A 16,110-nucleotide genomic window follows, 5' to 3' on the forward strand; every position below is an offset into this window, starting at 1 on the left:
TGTGTGCTTTTTTCATTCATTTCCGGAACGTAGGCGTCACTGGCTGGTCCAGCATGTATTGCCTATCCCTAGTTGCCCGAGGGCAGTTGAGAGTCAATCATATTGCTGCAGCTCTGTGTCGTATGTAGACCAGATCGTGTAAGAACAGCAGATTTCCTTCTCTAGAGAACATGAGTAAACCATATGGGTCTTTTTGACAATCGACAATGGTTTCATGGTCATGAGTAGATTCTGAATTGAATTTATTTATTTTTATTAAAATCGCTTGGCAGGAGTCGAACCCAGAACATTAGCTGAATTTTCTGGATTAATAGTCCAGCCATAATACCACTAGACCATTGCCTCCCCTAACGCTGCATGCATTTGTCCTTAATGTCACTTTTTTTCCAAAAAGGGTCAATTCTATTCTGATGTTTTCTTTCTAATATTCAGCAGGTTCAAGGTCAGTTGCCTCCATTGATGATCCCAGTGTTTCCTCCGGACCAGCGGACCTTGGCAGCTGCAGCAGCCCAGCAAGGATTCCTCCTGCCTCCTGGATTCTCCTACAAACCTGGAGGATGCAGTAAGTGTCCAGAGAGCTTGACGGAGAGCAATGAGTGTACTGTTGGAATGTCGGAGGGGGTGGGGGGGGGTGTGGTGGGGAGGCCAAGTTCTTAGAGGCAGTCGGGGCAAATGCCACAGGGTGGTCAGCAAGACAGGCTGGATGAGCCTCAGCTCAAATAAGCCGGGGATGATGAAGTAATTCAACGTAAGAGCGATGTTCTGCAGGGGTGTGAAATGATGGCAACTTATCCTTGAGGCAAGGGGATAGGAAAACCCCATTTGTTATTTGTGAGCAGCATATTTGAGACACAGAGCTTGGATCAAGCAAAGAGACTCAGATGACACTGTACCCTTCTGGGATTTATTTAACTAATAATCTAAATGACGCTTATGTGGTTTTTATTATGATGTCATTCGAGAATCATTAATAAGTACTTGGTAACCTGTATCTAATCAAATTCTGACTAACTCTGAGCCTTAACTATAAATGCGCTGTAATAAATTAAGCTTAGATGACACTTATTTAATGGTTTATTAATTCTGGAGATGAATTTAAAGCCCAGTAGTTAGTCACTCACCAAACAGTGGAAGTAATTTTGCCCAGTTTATCTTAAGAAAAGTTCTTATAATTTTGAATACTTTTATCTCTTAACCTTCTTAACTCTTAACAGTGGAAGTAATTTTGCCTGATTTATCTTAAGAAAAGTTCTTATAATTTTGAATACTTTTATCTCTTAACCTTCTTAACTCTTAACAGTGGAAGTAATTTTGCCTGATTTATCTTAAGAAAAGTTCTTATAATTTTGAATACTTTTATCTCTTAACCTTCTTAACCCTTAGGAAAAATCCCAGTTTTCCGAGTCTCTCCTCAATTTTTTTTAATATATCTGTCCGATGTGAGCGTCACCAGCCAGGTGATGACTTACTGCCCATCCCTAAATGCCCTTGAGAAGATGGTGGTGAGCTGCCTTCCTGAACCGCTGCAGTTCCTGTGATGAATGGTACACCCTCAGTGCTGCTAGGGAGGGAATTCCAAGATTGTGATTGCAAAAGTGAAGGTGTGGCGGTAGATTTCCAAATCAAGGCAGCATGTACCTGGAAGGGGAACTTAGTGGAGGAGTTATGAATGGAACTGAAAACTATTCAATCATCAGCGAGTACCATCCACAAGCATAGAATCATAGAACCCTACAGTGCAGAAAGAGGCCATTCGGCCCATTGAGTCTGCACCAAACACAATCCCACCCAGGCCCAACCCCCAATCCCTCTAACCTACGCACCCCTGGACACTAAGGGGCAATATCTTAGCATAGCCAATCAACCTAACCTGCACATCTTTGGACTGTGGGAGGAAACCAGAGCACCCGGAGGAAACCCATGCAGACACGAGGAGAGTGTGCAAACTCCACACAGACAGTGACCTGAGCTGGGAATCGAACCCAGGACCCTGGAGCTGTGAAGCAGCAGTGCTAACCCACTGTGCTACCGTGCCGCCCCACTTCTGACCATATGGTGGACAAAACATCATTGATGAAGCAACTGAAGGTGGCTGGACCTAGGAGACTAGCCCGAGGAACGCCTGCAAAGATTAGGTTTGAGATAATTGGCCTGGCCTCCAACAAACGCAACCACCTTCCTTTGTGCTGGTTCACTATCTCAAGGAAGGCCCGACCATCTTCAGTTGCTTCATCAATGGCCTTCCATCCATCATAAAGTCAGAAGGAGACGTTTGCTGGTGATTGCACAATGTCCAGCACCATTGACCGCACCTCAGGCACTGAAGCAGCCTGTGCCCAGATACAGCAAGACCTAGACAATGTAAAGGATAAGGGACAAATAACATTTGTGCCATACAAGTGCCAGGCACTGGCCTTCTCCAACAATGATGGACTGTAGCAGTTCAACAATGGGCAGTAAATGCTGGCCTAGCCACTGATGCTCAAATCCCATGGATGAATACAAACAAGGAGGTAAGTGTAAGGGGCACAGTGGTTGGCACTGCTGCCTCACAGTGCCAGTGTCCGATTCCCAGCTCGGGTCACTGTCTGTGTGGAGTTTGCACATTCTCCCCGTTTCTGTGTGGGTTTCCTCCGGGTGCTCCGGTTTCCTCCCACAGTCCAAAAATGTGTGGATTGGCCATGCTAAATTGCCCCTGAGTGTCAGGGTAGGGTAAATCCATGGAGTTGCGGGAATAGGCCCGGGGTGGGATTGTGGTTCGAGCAAACCGAATGGCCTTCTGCACTGTAGGATTATCTGATTAACGAAAGCGAGGGAGAGAGAGGCTCTGAGGTTTAAGAGGAAATTTCAGAGCTTGGTGCCTAGACTATTGAAGCCACGTCCACCAATGGTGGAGCGATTACATTTGGGAATGCTCGCAAGACCAGAATTAGAGGAGGGTCAATATCTCGAAGGGTTTTGGGGTGGGAAGAGGTCAGAGAGAGTCAGGGAGGAGCCACACCTTGGAAGGATTTGAAAGCAAGGATGAGGGTTGTTATATATAGTCCCTATATTGGCACTGTAGGGAGCCAATATAGTGTGTCGGTAGAGATATGGGGTGATTAGTGGAAGGCATTTGGTGCGAATTAAGACATGGGCAGCTCAGGTTTAGATAACTCAAATATCAGAGTCTAGTATGTGGAAGATCAACCAGGAGTGTGTTTGGACTGTAAAGTCTGGAGGTAACAAAGGTACGAATGAGGATTTCAGCAAGAGAAGAGATCAGGCAGAGTCAGCAATGTTATGGAGGTGGAGATAGTTAGCTTTAGTGACAGCATGGATATGTGGTAGAGAATTCATCTCAAATATGACGCTGAGGTTGCAGACGGTCTTGTTTCGGTCTCAGACAGATCCTGGGGAGAGGGAGGAGGCCGGTGGTGAGGAAATGGAGTCAATGGCTTCAGTCTGGCCAATAATTAATCGGGGAAGATTTTTGTTCACCGAGCACTCAGCGTCAGGCAAGCATTTTTACAACACCGAGTGCTCGAGAGAGATTGCGCTTTCAGATGATGTCACCGAGTGGTAGACGAGAAAGAGCAGGGGTCCAAGCGATTGAAATTTGAACTTCCAGGGAAGTTGTACGTGGATTTGGGAAGCGACAACACTTTGGATTCTGGGGCTGGAGGCAGCAATTTGGATGGAGGGAGAGATGATGGATGGAAGGCCATTGATGAAGCAGCTGAAGATGATTGGGCCGAGGGCACTACCTTGAGATAGTGAACCAGCACAAAGGAAGGTGGTTGCGTTTGTTGGAGGCCAGGCCAATTCTCTCAAACCTAATCTTTGCAGGCGTTCCTCGGGCTAGTGTCCTAGGTCCAGCATGAGAGCAGGAAACACGGAAACATACAAATTAGAAGCAGGAGTAGACCATTCGGCCCATCGAGCCTGCTCCACCGTTCATTTTGATCATGGCTGATCATCAAATTCAGTATCCTGATCTCGCTTTCCTCCAATATCCCTTGATCCTTTTAGCCCCAAGAGCTTCTAAGAGAAACCATTGATGACAATTTCCTGACTGCAGTTGGATAGATAAGAACGGGATTGGGTAAATGCAATCCCACCCGGCTGGTTGACAGTGGAGAAACGGAGGAAGGCGATATGATCAGATGTGACAAGGCTGCAGGCAAGTCGAGAAGGATGAGGAAGGATGGTTTGCCTTTGTCACAGTAATGGTGACACAGTGGTCAGCACTGCTGCCTCACCAAGCCAAGGGCTTCAGTTTGATTCCCAGCTTGGATCACTGTCTGTATGGAGTCTGCGCGTTCTCCCTGTGTCTGCATGGGTATCCTCCAGGTGCTCCGGTTTCCTCCCACAGTCCAAAACGCATGCTGGTTAGGTGCATTGGCCATGCTAAATTCCCCCTCAGTGTACCCAAACAGGTTCCGGAGTAAGGGATTTTCACAGTAACTTCATTGCAATGTTAATGTAAGTCTACTTGTGGCACTAATAAATAAACTTTAAACTTAGCATAGGACGTTATTAGCAATTTTGATTAGAGCTTATTTAGTTCCATGGAGGTGCGGAAATCTGATTGGAGGGCTTGAAATTTGAACTTCCAGGAAAACTGCACACGGATTTGGGAGCCGACAACATTATGGATTCTGGGGAATGCGGGCGGTAGTTTGGATGGATGGAAAGACAATGAAGGATTGGATTGTTGAGCAGAGGAGTGATAATGACAGGTTTGAAGGAGAGAGGTACAGAGCCTGAGGGGCAAGGGCTAGTCATAATATCTGCTAACACGAGTTCCAGGAATGGAAGCTGGGTGGTTAGCAGTGTTGTGGCAAAAGGGGAGGAAGTGGGTCTTGAGGATACGATGAGCTTGGGCAGGGCATGGAGGGAGATGAGAAACTAGAGAAAGATACAAGTTCAGGACTAGGACAGTTGTGGGGGGGAAGGACAGCCTGGTGTATTAAAGTTGTAAAGATGTAAAGAATGTTCGTAACAAATATAAAATACTAGAAGGAGTGTGTGGTCCCTTTAAAAACTGATTTTGTGTTCAATGCTAGAATGTTTACGACACAGGCACACAAAGTATGTAGACTGTAACATTTATTGCAGAGATCAAAACATCAGGGTTGCCTTGGTAACAGGTTCTGCTTTTTTTTGCATTTTTGACAGCCTATCAGCTTAAAAAAAAACACTCAGCTAACAGGAACCTATCAAATTTGAATTTGCTGTTGTTGTCAACCTCAGACAAATCTGGGTATAGGGAATGAATAGATAATCAGGATAATAAACAGGAACTTAACAGCCTGCCTGCAGTTTAGCTAAGTTCAACTGAGAGTCAGCCAGAAGAGCATGGCTCTCTATCTTGCCATCTAAACAACTGTCTCTGAAGAGAATTCTCCATCTATCTATCAAAAGATCTTACACGCAGAAAAAACAGCAAAAAAACTCCAAAAACTTCTGAAAGCCATCAGACCTGGTTGTACATTTTTTGAGAGTGTTTAAAACTCTGTTATTGCTGTCTTGGTGCTGAATGTTCCTTGTATCTATCTGAACAGCATTACAGTTGAACCTTCCTTTAATTAATATGTTACTTGTTTGGTTAAAGTTCCGGTTGGTTAAATAAAATAACTTGTTAGTTATTCACTTAAAATGAATGTCAGGTCTTTATGTTAATGAGCCTCTAAATGCTAATATAGAACAGCTAGCATCTTCCCAAACACTTTTACCAGGTTACAAAGCAAGGTAAAGGGGATTAACCACTGCATTGTAATACTGGTGAGCTGGGGGAGGGAGAGAAGTGGCAGAGCAGCTCATCAGATGTTCTCAATCTTGGTGAAAAATAAACACATAAGCTCTTCACACTTGTTGCAAATGATGGTGGAGGATTTAAATTTTGATTTGCAGCAGGGAAGATAAATCAGGTGTTATTTTACATTCCAGCTTTACAGACAAAAGTAAAACCTGATAATGCTTTGCGTGGTTCAGTCAAATCTGGTGGTGAATGGTTAAACTTAATTGTCATATCTGTTCAAATCTACTCCTCTTGGACTTCAGGGAAGTGGAGATGAGGGAGTACCAGGGGAAAGGGTATGGTAAGAGAGAATAGTTCAATGGGAACTGGGGCATCGAAGGTTAAGGTGAGGGTGTGGTTGAGGAGGTTGGTAGCTGTCGATATGATGGAGTGGACTGAGGACAGTTGGGGTGTTGAGAATACAGTTGGAAATGAATTGGGGGAGAGTTTGTTTTTCTCTCCAGGGCAGATACTGAAGGAAGTAGGATTGGGAAATGAGATATGTGTGGACAACGATACAAGGAAGTCATCAGAGATGGCCTCGTTTCAGATTGATGCTCTGGAAATAACGATCAAGGCCGCACTTAATGAAGAGGTCAAGGGAATCACTGTGAGCATGGGTTGGAGAATTTAGACTTTTATATAGCAACACAATTGAGTGGCTTGCTAGGCCACTTCAGAGGGTAGTTAGGAACTGACCATATTGCTGTGGATCTGAAGTCACAGATAACCTAGACCAGGAAAGGAAAGCAAGTTTCTCCTGTGAAACCCAGTGGAGAACCAGATCGGCTTTTTAACATACTCCTTAAATTAAGGTGTCCTAAATGGTCAATAACGTTCTAACAACAGTCTATCTGATGATTTGTATAGATTGTTTAGGGGCAGCACAGTTGCACAGTGGTTAACACTGCTGCCTCACAGCACCATGGACCTGGGTTCGATTCTTGGCTTCGGTCACTGTCTGTGTGAAGTCCTCACATTCTCCCTGTGTCTGTGTGGGTTTCCTCTGGGTGCTCCGGTTTCCCCCCCACAGTCTGAAAGACGTGCTGGTTAGGTGCGTTGGCCGTGCTAAATTCTCCCTCAGCGTACCTGAACAGACACCGGAGTGTGGTGACTAGGGGATTTTCACAGTAACTTCATTGCAATGTAGGCCTATTTGTAACACTAATAAATAAACCTCATTACCTCTTTGCTTCAATACTCTGTTTAGTAAGCCTAGGATCCAATGGGGCATGATAGCACAGTGGTTAGCACTGCTGTTTCACAGTCCTCGGGACCTGGTTCAATTCCTGGTTTGTGTGGAGTTTGCACATTCTCCTCGTGTCTGCGTGGGTTTCCTCCAGGTGTTCCAGTTTCTTCTCACAGTCCAAAGATGTGCGGGTTAGGTTGATTGGCCATGCTAAAATTGCCCCTTAGTGTCCTGAGATGCGTAGGTTAGAGGGATTAGTGGGTGGGATATGGGGGGGGGGGGGGATTGTGGTTAGTGCAGACTCGATGGGCCGAATGGCCTCTTTCTGTGCTGTAGGGGTTCTTTGGGTGGGATTTTACAGCCTCGCTTATCCCAAAACTGTAAAATCCTGCTCGAGGTCAGTGGATATTTCTGTGGTCCACGCCTTGCCTGCTTCAATTCCCATGGCGGACGGGGCAGCAAAATTCCAGCAATACATTTTTCCAGTGCATCGTGAACTTCACTTTTAAGGACCTGTGACCCTCTTATGTCTGTCCATTCAACAACAGAAATCTATCTTGCAATTGTGGTGATTTTGGGATACGGTATATTGGGCTGACAGTTATTGAAACAGTTAGTTTTGGACATCATCTACTGTGGGTGTACTCGCATTCCTTTGATCAGATGGAGTGAAGAACCCTTCGTAGGAGTTGATTATTTAGAAGTGAAAACCTTCTCGTCCCATCGTTTCGCTTACTAAAGAAAGATCCTTGCTCGATTCCTATTTATTTTGGCTTCCCATTTTCTCCCTCCCCCTCTTGCTGTTTTTCGCAATTGTCTCACTGTGAATGTGGTCCCCTGCGGTCCCCTTCTGCTACTTGCTGTTAGCAGGAGCGGCTGGGATGTCTCGCACTGGTTACAGATGCCCTGAATCTCTACAACAGGAGGTCATTTTCATTAAACACCTCCAGCCGGCTACGCTGGGGGTATTCGAACAGAATGGTTATCCTTTCCAGACTACTAAATGATCTGGACTAATGAGCATGAAAATGAGTTCAAATCCCACTGTGGCTGCTGGAGAATTTAAATCCAATTAATTAATTAACTAATTACATCTTGAGTTAAGAGTTAGGGCCGGATTTTGGCTACTGCTGGTCTCGCCCAGTAAAATGTCTTCCCGTATGTTCAAGCTCTGTTCTGGGGTAGGGAAAGGGATGGTATGGTGCAGTGTGGGATAGAGTTGTGCTCACCAATCCCAGACGTGGAGTGTAGACAGTCATGGGCGCGGGTGAGTGCTGAGACAGCCATATTAGAAGGCCTGCCTCTATGCTTTGGGAACTTTGTTCAGCCCCCTCGTCCCCACCCTTCACCCCTTCTTCCCTCATGCAACCTGCAGGCCACCTCCATTGCTAGTCACCCAGTATCCACCAGGGGCAGATCTCGGGAGCCACGTAGAGATGAAGAAATATCAAAATTGGCAGAGCTGTCCCATGGATCAGTCATGCACCAAGGTTTCTTTGGCAGTGCCTTCCAAATCTGCATTCTCTACTGCCCAGGAGAACCAGAGCAACAGGGGCATGGGATCACCACCTTCAGGTTCCCGTCTAAGCCACTCACCATCCCGACTTGGAAATATATTGCCGTTCTGGGTCCTGTAACTCCCTCCCTGACTATGGGTCTACCTACACTACAGACTGGCAGAGATCCAAGCAAGTAGCTAACCACCATCTCCTGAAGGATAATTAGGGACAGACAGTAAATGCTGACCGTACCAGTATATAAGCAAATTACTGCAGATGCTGGAATCTGAAACCAAAAGAGAAAATGCTGGAAAATCTCAGCAGGTCTGGCAGCAGCGGGAAGGAGAGAAAAGAGCTGACGTTTTGAGTGCAGATGACCCTTTGTCTTTGTCAAAGTGGCTTTGATAAAGGGTAATAAGGACTTGAAATGCCAGCTTTTTTCTCTCCTTACAGATGCTGCCAGACCTGCTGAGATTTTCCAGCATTTTCTTTTTTGGTTTTTGACCTTTGCAGTGGTGCCCACATCCCATGAATGAATGAAAAATGGTATCATCCTGGATCTCTCCTTCTCCATCCTGCCAACGCATCTCAGCTCTGAGGGTAAAAAAGTCCACCTCTTGCGAATGTTTGAAGTACATCTTGTTAAAAGTCGAAACTTGCAGACTCAGAGCTGTGGTTTGGGTGACTACCCACAGTGGGACGTATTCCCTTAGGAACTCATTTGATTCATTTCAAAGTTGCCTTCTTCTTAAAGCTTTGAATCATTTGACGTTTGGAGGAATCGGAGATGACCGCTCAGGTCTCGCTCTTGTTTGCCTGTTTCTGTGTAAAGTTGGTGGTGAAGGGTTTGCCTATCTGAGCAGCTGGCAATCCTGCCAGGCGCTCACTGCTTCTTGGGTGAGTTCTTGCCAGTATTTGGTGCCTGTGCTTGGGAGAGGGAGGATGGGAAGAGAGTGAGGTGGAGGATTGATTGCGTACAGGAGTTTGCTCAAGGAATGGCCTCTCACTTCTGCCCAAGAAAACTTGCAACCTCTGACAATTTTGGCAAATCCCACTGATCTGCAGCCACCACCTTGTTCTCCACCATGAGTCATCATGGTGTGGCCTTGCCTGTAGAAAGTTTGGATACCTGTTAAATGCTGGGGTATCGCATTGCTATGACAATAATGACATTGTTACTGCATTACCTGACTGCGTCTGATACGGAGAGTAGGTGGGAAAATGGATTCGAAGCCAAAGATCCGCCATGATCCCATTGATTGGTGGAACAAGCTTGAAGGACCATGCAGCTCATTGCTGCCTCGTATGCAGGGAAAGGGATTCAGGCTGTGGTGGACTAAGGGATTGAATACTCATTCCTGGAATGCTGGTATCAGTGGCATTGATTCCCTTTGTAGTAGCTGTCCCATGAAGGTGGTAGTGGATGTTCTTGTTGCGTGTTCTTGTCTTTTGGGATAATCCATGTTCCCAATGCTGTGAGGTAGTAATTTCCAAGGTTTTGACCCAGCAGTGTTGTATGAGCAGCAAGATATGTCCACGTTAGGATGGTGTGTTGTAGAGGGCTGTCAGAATTAGATTCTACACACACAAACCCAAGACGGGGAGAAGGGATTGCATTTTCTTTCTCTTAGTAATGCAAAGAAAATTGAATCTTGTTTCACGTGAATATATTTTCACTTATCGTCACCAGTGACGAGTCTCACCTTCAGCACGGTGTATGGACTCTATGTTCTTGCGATGTTCTTTTTTTTGCACATGTCACGATGATTAAAAGCTTTTTTTTAATTCATTTATGGGATGTAGACATTGCTGCCTAGACCCACATTTATTGCCAATCCCTAATTGCCCTTGAGAAGGTGACGGTGGGCCGCCTTCTTGAACTGCTGCTGTTTGTGCGGTGTAGGCACACCCACTGTGCTGTTAGGGAGGGAGTTCCAGATTTTTGACCCAGCGACAGTGAAGGAACGGCGATCTATTTCCAAGTCAGGATTGAAAGTGACTGGGTGTCCCCGTGTCCTTCTAGATGAGATAAGTCGTGGGTTTGGAAGCTGCTGTTGAAGAAGTCTTGGCGAGTTGCTGCAATGCATCTTGTAGATGGTGCACACGGCTGCCACTGTGTGTCGATGGTGGGAGTGAATATTTGTGGATGGAGCTGCCACGTAAGCAGGCTGCTTTGACCTGGATGGTGTGGAGTTTCTTGAGTGTTGTTAAGTTGCACTCGTCCATTTACTTTGAATGTGGATAAACAATCCTAATTTGTTTTCACTGAATGTGGAGTTGGCACAGTGGTTAGCACTGCTACTTCACAGCTCAAGGGACCTGGGTTTGATTCCTGGCTTGGGTCACTGTCTGTGCGGAGCTTGCATGTTCTACCCATGTCTGTGTGGGTTCCCTCAGGGTGCTCGCTGTCCAAAGATTTTCGGGTTAGATGAATTGGCCATGTTAAATTGCTCCATATTGTCCTGGGATGTGTAGATTAGAGGGATCAGCGGGGTAAATACGTGGGGTTATGAGGATAGAATCTCAGTGGGATATCAGTTGTTTGTGCAGACTCTATGGGCTGAATGGCCTCCTTCTGCACTGTAGGGTTTCTACGATCCTGATCAAGCTCCTTAAAACCAAGGATAGATAGTCCACCTGCTCTTCATAAGAACATAAGAAATAGGAGCAGGAGTGGGCCATCCAGCCCTTCGAGCCTGCCCCGCCATTCAATAAGATCATGGCTGATCTGTCGTGGCTCAGTTCCACTTTCCCGCTTTCTCCCCATAACCCTTAATCCCCTCTCTTATCAAAAACCCATCAACCTGCGTCTTAAAAATATTTAGCGAGGCAGCCTCCACCACTTCAACGGGCAGAGAATTCCAGAGATTCACCACCCTTTGAGTGAAGAAGTTCCTCCTCAACTCCATTCTAAACCATCCCCCCTTTATCTTGAGGCTGTGCCCCCTAGTCCTACTGTCCTTTCTGAGCGGGAAGAGTCTCTCCACCTCTATCCTATCCATCCCATTCATCATCTTATACGTCTCAATGAGATCTCCCCTCATTCTTCTAAACTCTAACGAGTACAAGCCTAGTTTATTCAGCCTCTCCTCATAGTTCAACCCCCTCAACTCCGGTATCAGCCTAGTAAACCTCCTCTGCACTCTCTTCAAGGCCAAAATATCCTTGCGTAAGTGTGGCGCCCAAAACTGCACACAGTACTCCAGCTGCGGCCTCACCAATGCCCTATACAGCTGCAGCAAGACCTCCCTACTTTTATATTCAATCCCCCTCGCTATGAAGGCCAGCATCCCATTCGCCTTCCTGACCACCTGCTGCACCTGCAGGCTGGGTTTTTGCGACTCATGCACAAGGACCCCGAGGTCCCTCTGCACCGTCACCTGCTGCAGTTTTTCGCCACGTAAGTAATAGTCCTTCCTACCATTATTCCTACCAAAGTGGACCACCTCGCACTTGCCAACATTAAATTCCATTTGCCAGTTCCTGGCCCATTCGCCCAGCCTATCTAGATCCTTCTGCAGACTCTCCACCTTCTGGTTATTCAAGGGATGCGGAAGGGGAGGACATTAGTGGAAACCTACCTGGTTCTATCCCTCGCCGTCATCCCAATCAGTCACATGCAGTGAAAATGGTCGCCTCAGATCTGCCTATGCACTGTTGCTTACCAAATGAGAAAATTATGGCAGGGGTTTTTCAGACCACTGGCCCCATCAACTCATGGAAATATTTTAGTGTAAGAATTTATTTTATTTTGCTTTTCGTCTCTTTATCCTCCGGCATTTTGGTGGCTGTCCGTTAAGTCCCCCCGGCCCTCCAGCATGGCGGTAAGAGCGTACCTCTTACAGTCCAATCAGCCCCAGAGCTGGAAAGTCAGTCAGGGCCAGAGGACATCCTCATGGAGAGAAGGAATCCCACAATGCCTGAGATGCTGCCCATCCTCAGCATTATTGAAAATGTAGGCCGGTTAAGAAAAATCCTTGTTTGACCTACTCCTGAAAAACATATAATTCCCAACCTTTTGTTCCAATTCTTCACTGGCCTTGCACCTCCCAGTCTCCAACACCTCCCAAGAACTTGTGTTCCTCCAACTTGGGGCTCTTTGACCTCACACACATCCTTTGCCCTGCTTTTGGTGGCCATGTCTTCGATTGTATAGGCCTTAATGCCTGGAATTCCCTCCTCAAAGCACTCTGCCTTGCCACCTCTTTTTCCTTCTTTAAGTTCCCTTACAACTTACCTCCTCTGCCAGGATTTTGATCATGTTCCAATGTATTGTCCAATATCAGTTATTTTCTGCCAATGCGTCAGTGAGACACGTTGTGATGTTCTAGGCGGTTGAAGGCGTTAGATCAATCTAAGTTGTTGTTGTTGTATTGGATGGGAATATGCTATTGGGAGAGAGATTTGACGACGCCTTCCCACCTCCTCTAACCCAGCAGTAAGAAACGTGCACTGGGCAGTAGCTGAAAGATCATTCTGGTCTACATGAATCCTACCAAAGGCTAAAGTTATCATACCCTGCTCGATGGGACATTGTTTGACGCAATCAATTAGTTAGCTGATAAATAGACATGGTTTAAAAGCATGTGCTGTTTCTGAAAATAAAGAACTGGAGGACTTTGGATTTTGGGTGTCTGGGAGAACCTGTTTTATATTTTCTGCATGTACTGAGTGCAAACTTACATGCATCATCCTTGACCGCACAGAGCCTTGCGTGCAATGTTGGGCAGGGAATTCAGACAATGACTGTTAATCCACTCCACCTCTTCCACACGTCTGTCATTCTGCTCATCTGCCACAGTTGTTAGAATGTATCCGGTGACAACTTTGTACTCGATGTAACGTGACCAATGGTAGCAAGTTGTAAGAGTCAGCTGACCCAGTGAACCATGGAACCAATTACAGAATGATGTGATGGTCAGCTGACTCATTATAAATAAGAACCTGTTGGGAATTGTAGGCAACTTGGAGGGACCCAGGGCAAGGCCTCAAGTTTGGAGTAATGAAGTTTTCTTTATTAAACCCTTTCCTTGCTTTACAAGTTGGAGTAAGTTTTGTTACATTTTTATTGTCTGCATTTGATGAGCTCCTTCTGAAGAAACAGCAGTCAGCAATTATTGTAAATGGTATTGTGTCTGATGTTCCTGATTAATATGACATCTCCAATGCACCCATTTACCTCCTGATAATGGACCCAGATCATTGCTGAGCATTGTGTATTGAGCCGTATCTGGATAAGCCGTAGAAACATAGAAACCCTACAGCACAGAAAGAGGCCATTCGGCCCATCAAGTCTGCACCGACCATAATCCCACCCAGGCCCTACCCCCATATCCCTACATATTTACCCACTAATCCCTTTAACCTACACATCTCAGGACACTAAGGGCAATTTTATCAACATAACCCACATATCTTTGAACTGTGGGAGGAAACCAGCGTACCCGGAGGAAACCCACGCAGACAAGAGGAGAATGTGCAAACTCCACACAGACAGTGACCTGAGCCGGGAATCGAACCCAGGTCCCTGAGTTGACAAAGGGCAGAAACAAGGAAGTTTTGGTGAACCTTTATAAATTACAGGCTGGTTGAGTATTGTGTCCCATTCTGGGCATCACATTTTAGAAAGGATGTCAGGGCCTCAGGGAGAAACTACACAGGGAACGTACCAGGATAGCACCCAAGGTGAGGGACTTTGCTAGTGCGGAGAGACTAGAGAAGCTGGGATTAACCTTCCTAGAACAGGGAAGGTTAGGCTGAGATTCAATATAGGTGTGCAAAATCACGGGGCATTGTCACAGAGTTTGCGGGTAAACTGTTTCCTCTCGTGTGTGTGGTCAGAGAACAGAGATTTAAACGAAGTGGGAAATGGGGGATTAAGGAGCAGGATTTTCCAGCCATGCTCACCCCAAGATCCCACCCAAGATCAACAGGCCTTTGCACAGCCCATGTACCACTTGCTACAATTCCTCAGAGAATTTTTTCACATGCAAGTTGTTACAACCTGGAATGTATAGCTTGAAAGGAGTGCCGCAAGCAGGATTCAACAGTAAAATAATTGGATAATTACGTGGAGAGGAAAATCATGCAGTGCTATGAAGAAAGAGCAGAGCAGTTGGACTACTTGCATAGCTCAAAGGAGTCAGCACAGGCAAGATGGGCCAGATGGCCTCTCCTCAAACACCCAGGAATCAGTGATAGCTTACTGATGTGAAACGTAGTGCCTGATTCAGTGCGGTATCACCCCAAGTACCACTTTGATGGGCACCAGCCGAGCTCGACATTGCACAGTGGGGTTAGCCAGAAGAGACACTGGTTCGCAAGAGGGAATCGTCTTTTAGTTAAAGCCTTCGACTGAAGTGCTAAGAACGGCAGTAATATCCACAGACTGGGTTACAGTGACGCCAGAGCTCTTTCTGCTCGCTTGAATGAATTCAGTCCAAGTGTACGACTGAACAAATGTGAAGAGTTTTTAATTCAATTTAAATTAAGATCATTCACCTAGTTAAGCCAAACAGGATGTTATCTCTGTTTGAACTGAACGGAGTAGATTTTGGGTGATAGTGAGTTGGCAGCCTGTTTTACATCTCTCCTCATTCTTATTTTTACTGAAGTCAGTATCACACAAAGCCGAGCCTAACCAATGACACAGCTGAATAGACAGCCTGCAGTGGTCACTGATATCTTGAATCATCCTCTGCAAAATCATTGGAACTCGTATGGTCGTCACTACTTGGAAATTTTGACTATTTGGCCGAGGATACTGCTATTTAATCAGCTACCGAGGAATTAAAATGACACGGGCTTTGGATATTAGATCCAGAGGAAATATTTGTCCAGACATACCAGTTTGAGACAGTGGAGTTCATTAATATATTCCACCCGTGCTATGTTGTAATGGCCCCATTGTACTGAGCCCAGTGGGGAGTTATTAGCTGCCAAAAGAGCCGCGGAGAGCGGCTGCCAGTTCAAAACCGCATTTCTTTTTACTTTTAAGAGACCCGTTTATAAGGCCACCTGAAGTCCATGGCAAAAAGATGCAGGCTCACTTGGGTGCAAATCTCCCTCTGAGTTGTCGTACTGTTAAAATCTATCAGCGGTTTTCATTTTGAGAGCTAGAAGTTACCTGGACGGAACAATATTCTCAGGCAGCCCAGGGCTTTGGGAAGGTTGTGTTGGGGGCGGGGGGTGGATTGCTGTGTGGGATTGGGAGGTGAAGTATACATTCTCAGGCAAGTGTTGTTCTCTTTCACAGATGAGCCCTACCCTCTTCAGCTTATCCCCACGACTATGGCCGCAGCAGCAACGCCAGGACTTGGTCAGCTCCAGCTGCAGGTAAGACAGATGTTGTGGCTCCCTGTCCTGAAGGACAAAGGCAGGGTAGAGGGATGAATCCAAATCTAGACCTGGACAAATAAATACCGGGCAGTGAGTTTCTGAACAGATTTGTGAATATCTCTAACCTTGCAGTGGTTGAGATCAACAAAACGTGATGTGGGTTAGAACCTGGAGCCTCCCTGAGGTGTACTCAGGAGCTGAAACCAGCGCACAGGAAAATAGTTCAAAGTTTTGAAAGTCTTTTTATTAGTGTCACAAGTAGGCTTACAGTAACCCTGCAATGGAATTCTCTGCCCATTGAA

At 45.9% G+C, this 16,110-nt stretch overlaps 1 protein-coding gene across 1 annotated transcript in view; it reads left to right on the top strand.

Annotated features, from left to right (window-relative positions):
* LOC145338879 (transcription factor SOX-5-like) overlaps positions 1-15,850 on the top strand; it is a gene marked incomplete at its 3' end in the record, with an annotated part of 172,861 nt that extends 157,011 nt beyond the window's left edge. The window contains exons 8-9 of the mRNA XM_080183282.1: positions 433-562; positions 15,726-15,850. Coding sequence (XP_080039408.1) covers positions 433-562; positions 15,726-15,850 — 255 coding nt within the window. The remainder of the gene's footprint in view (positions 1-432; positions 563-15,725) is intronic.
* Between the last annotated feature and the right edge of the window lie 260 nt (positions 15,851-16,110).

This window comes from Carcharhinus amblyrhynchos, unplaced genomic scaffold, assembly GCF_965287045.1.
Source record: "Carcharhinus amblyrhynchos unplaced genomic scaffold, sCarAmb.v2.hapA chromosome_210, whole genome shotgun sequence".
NCBI lineage: Eukaryota > Metazoa > Chordata > Chondrichthyes > Carcharhiniformes > Carcharhinidae > Carcharhinus > Carcharhinus amblyrhynchos.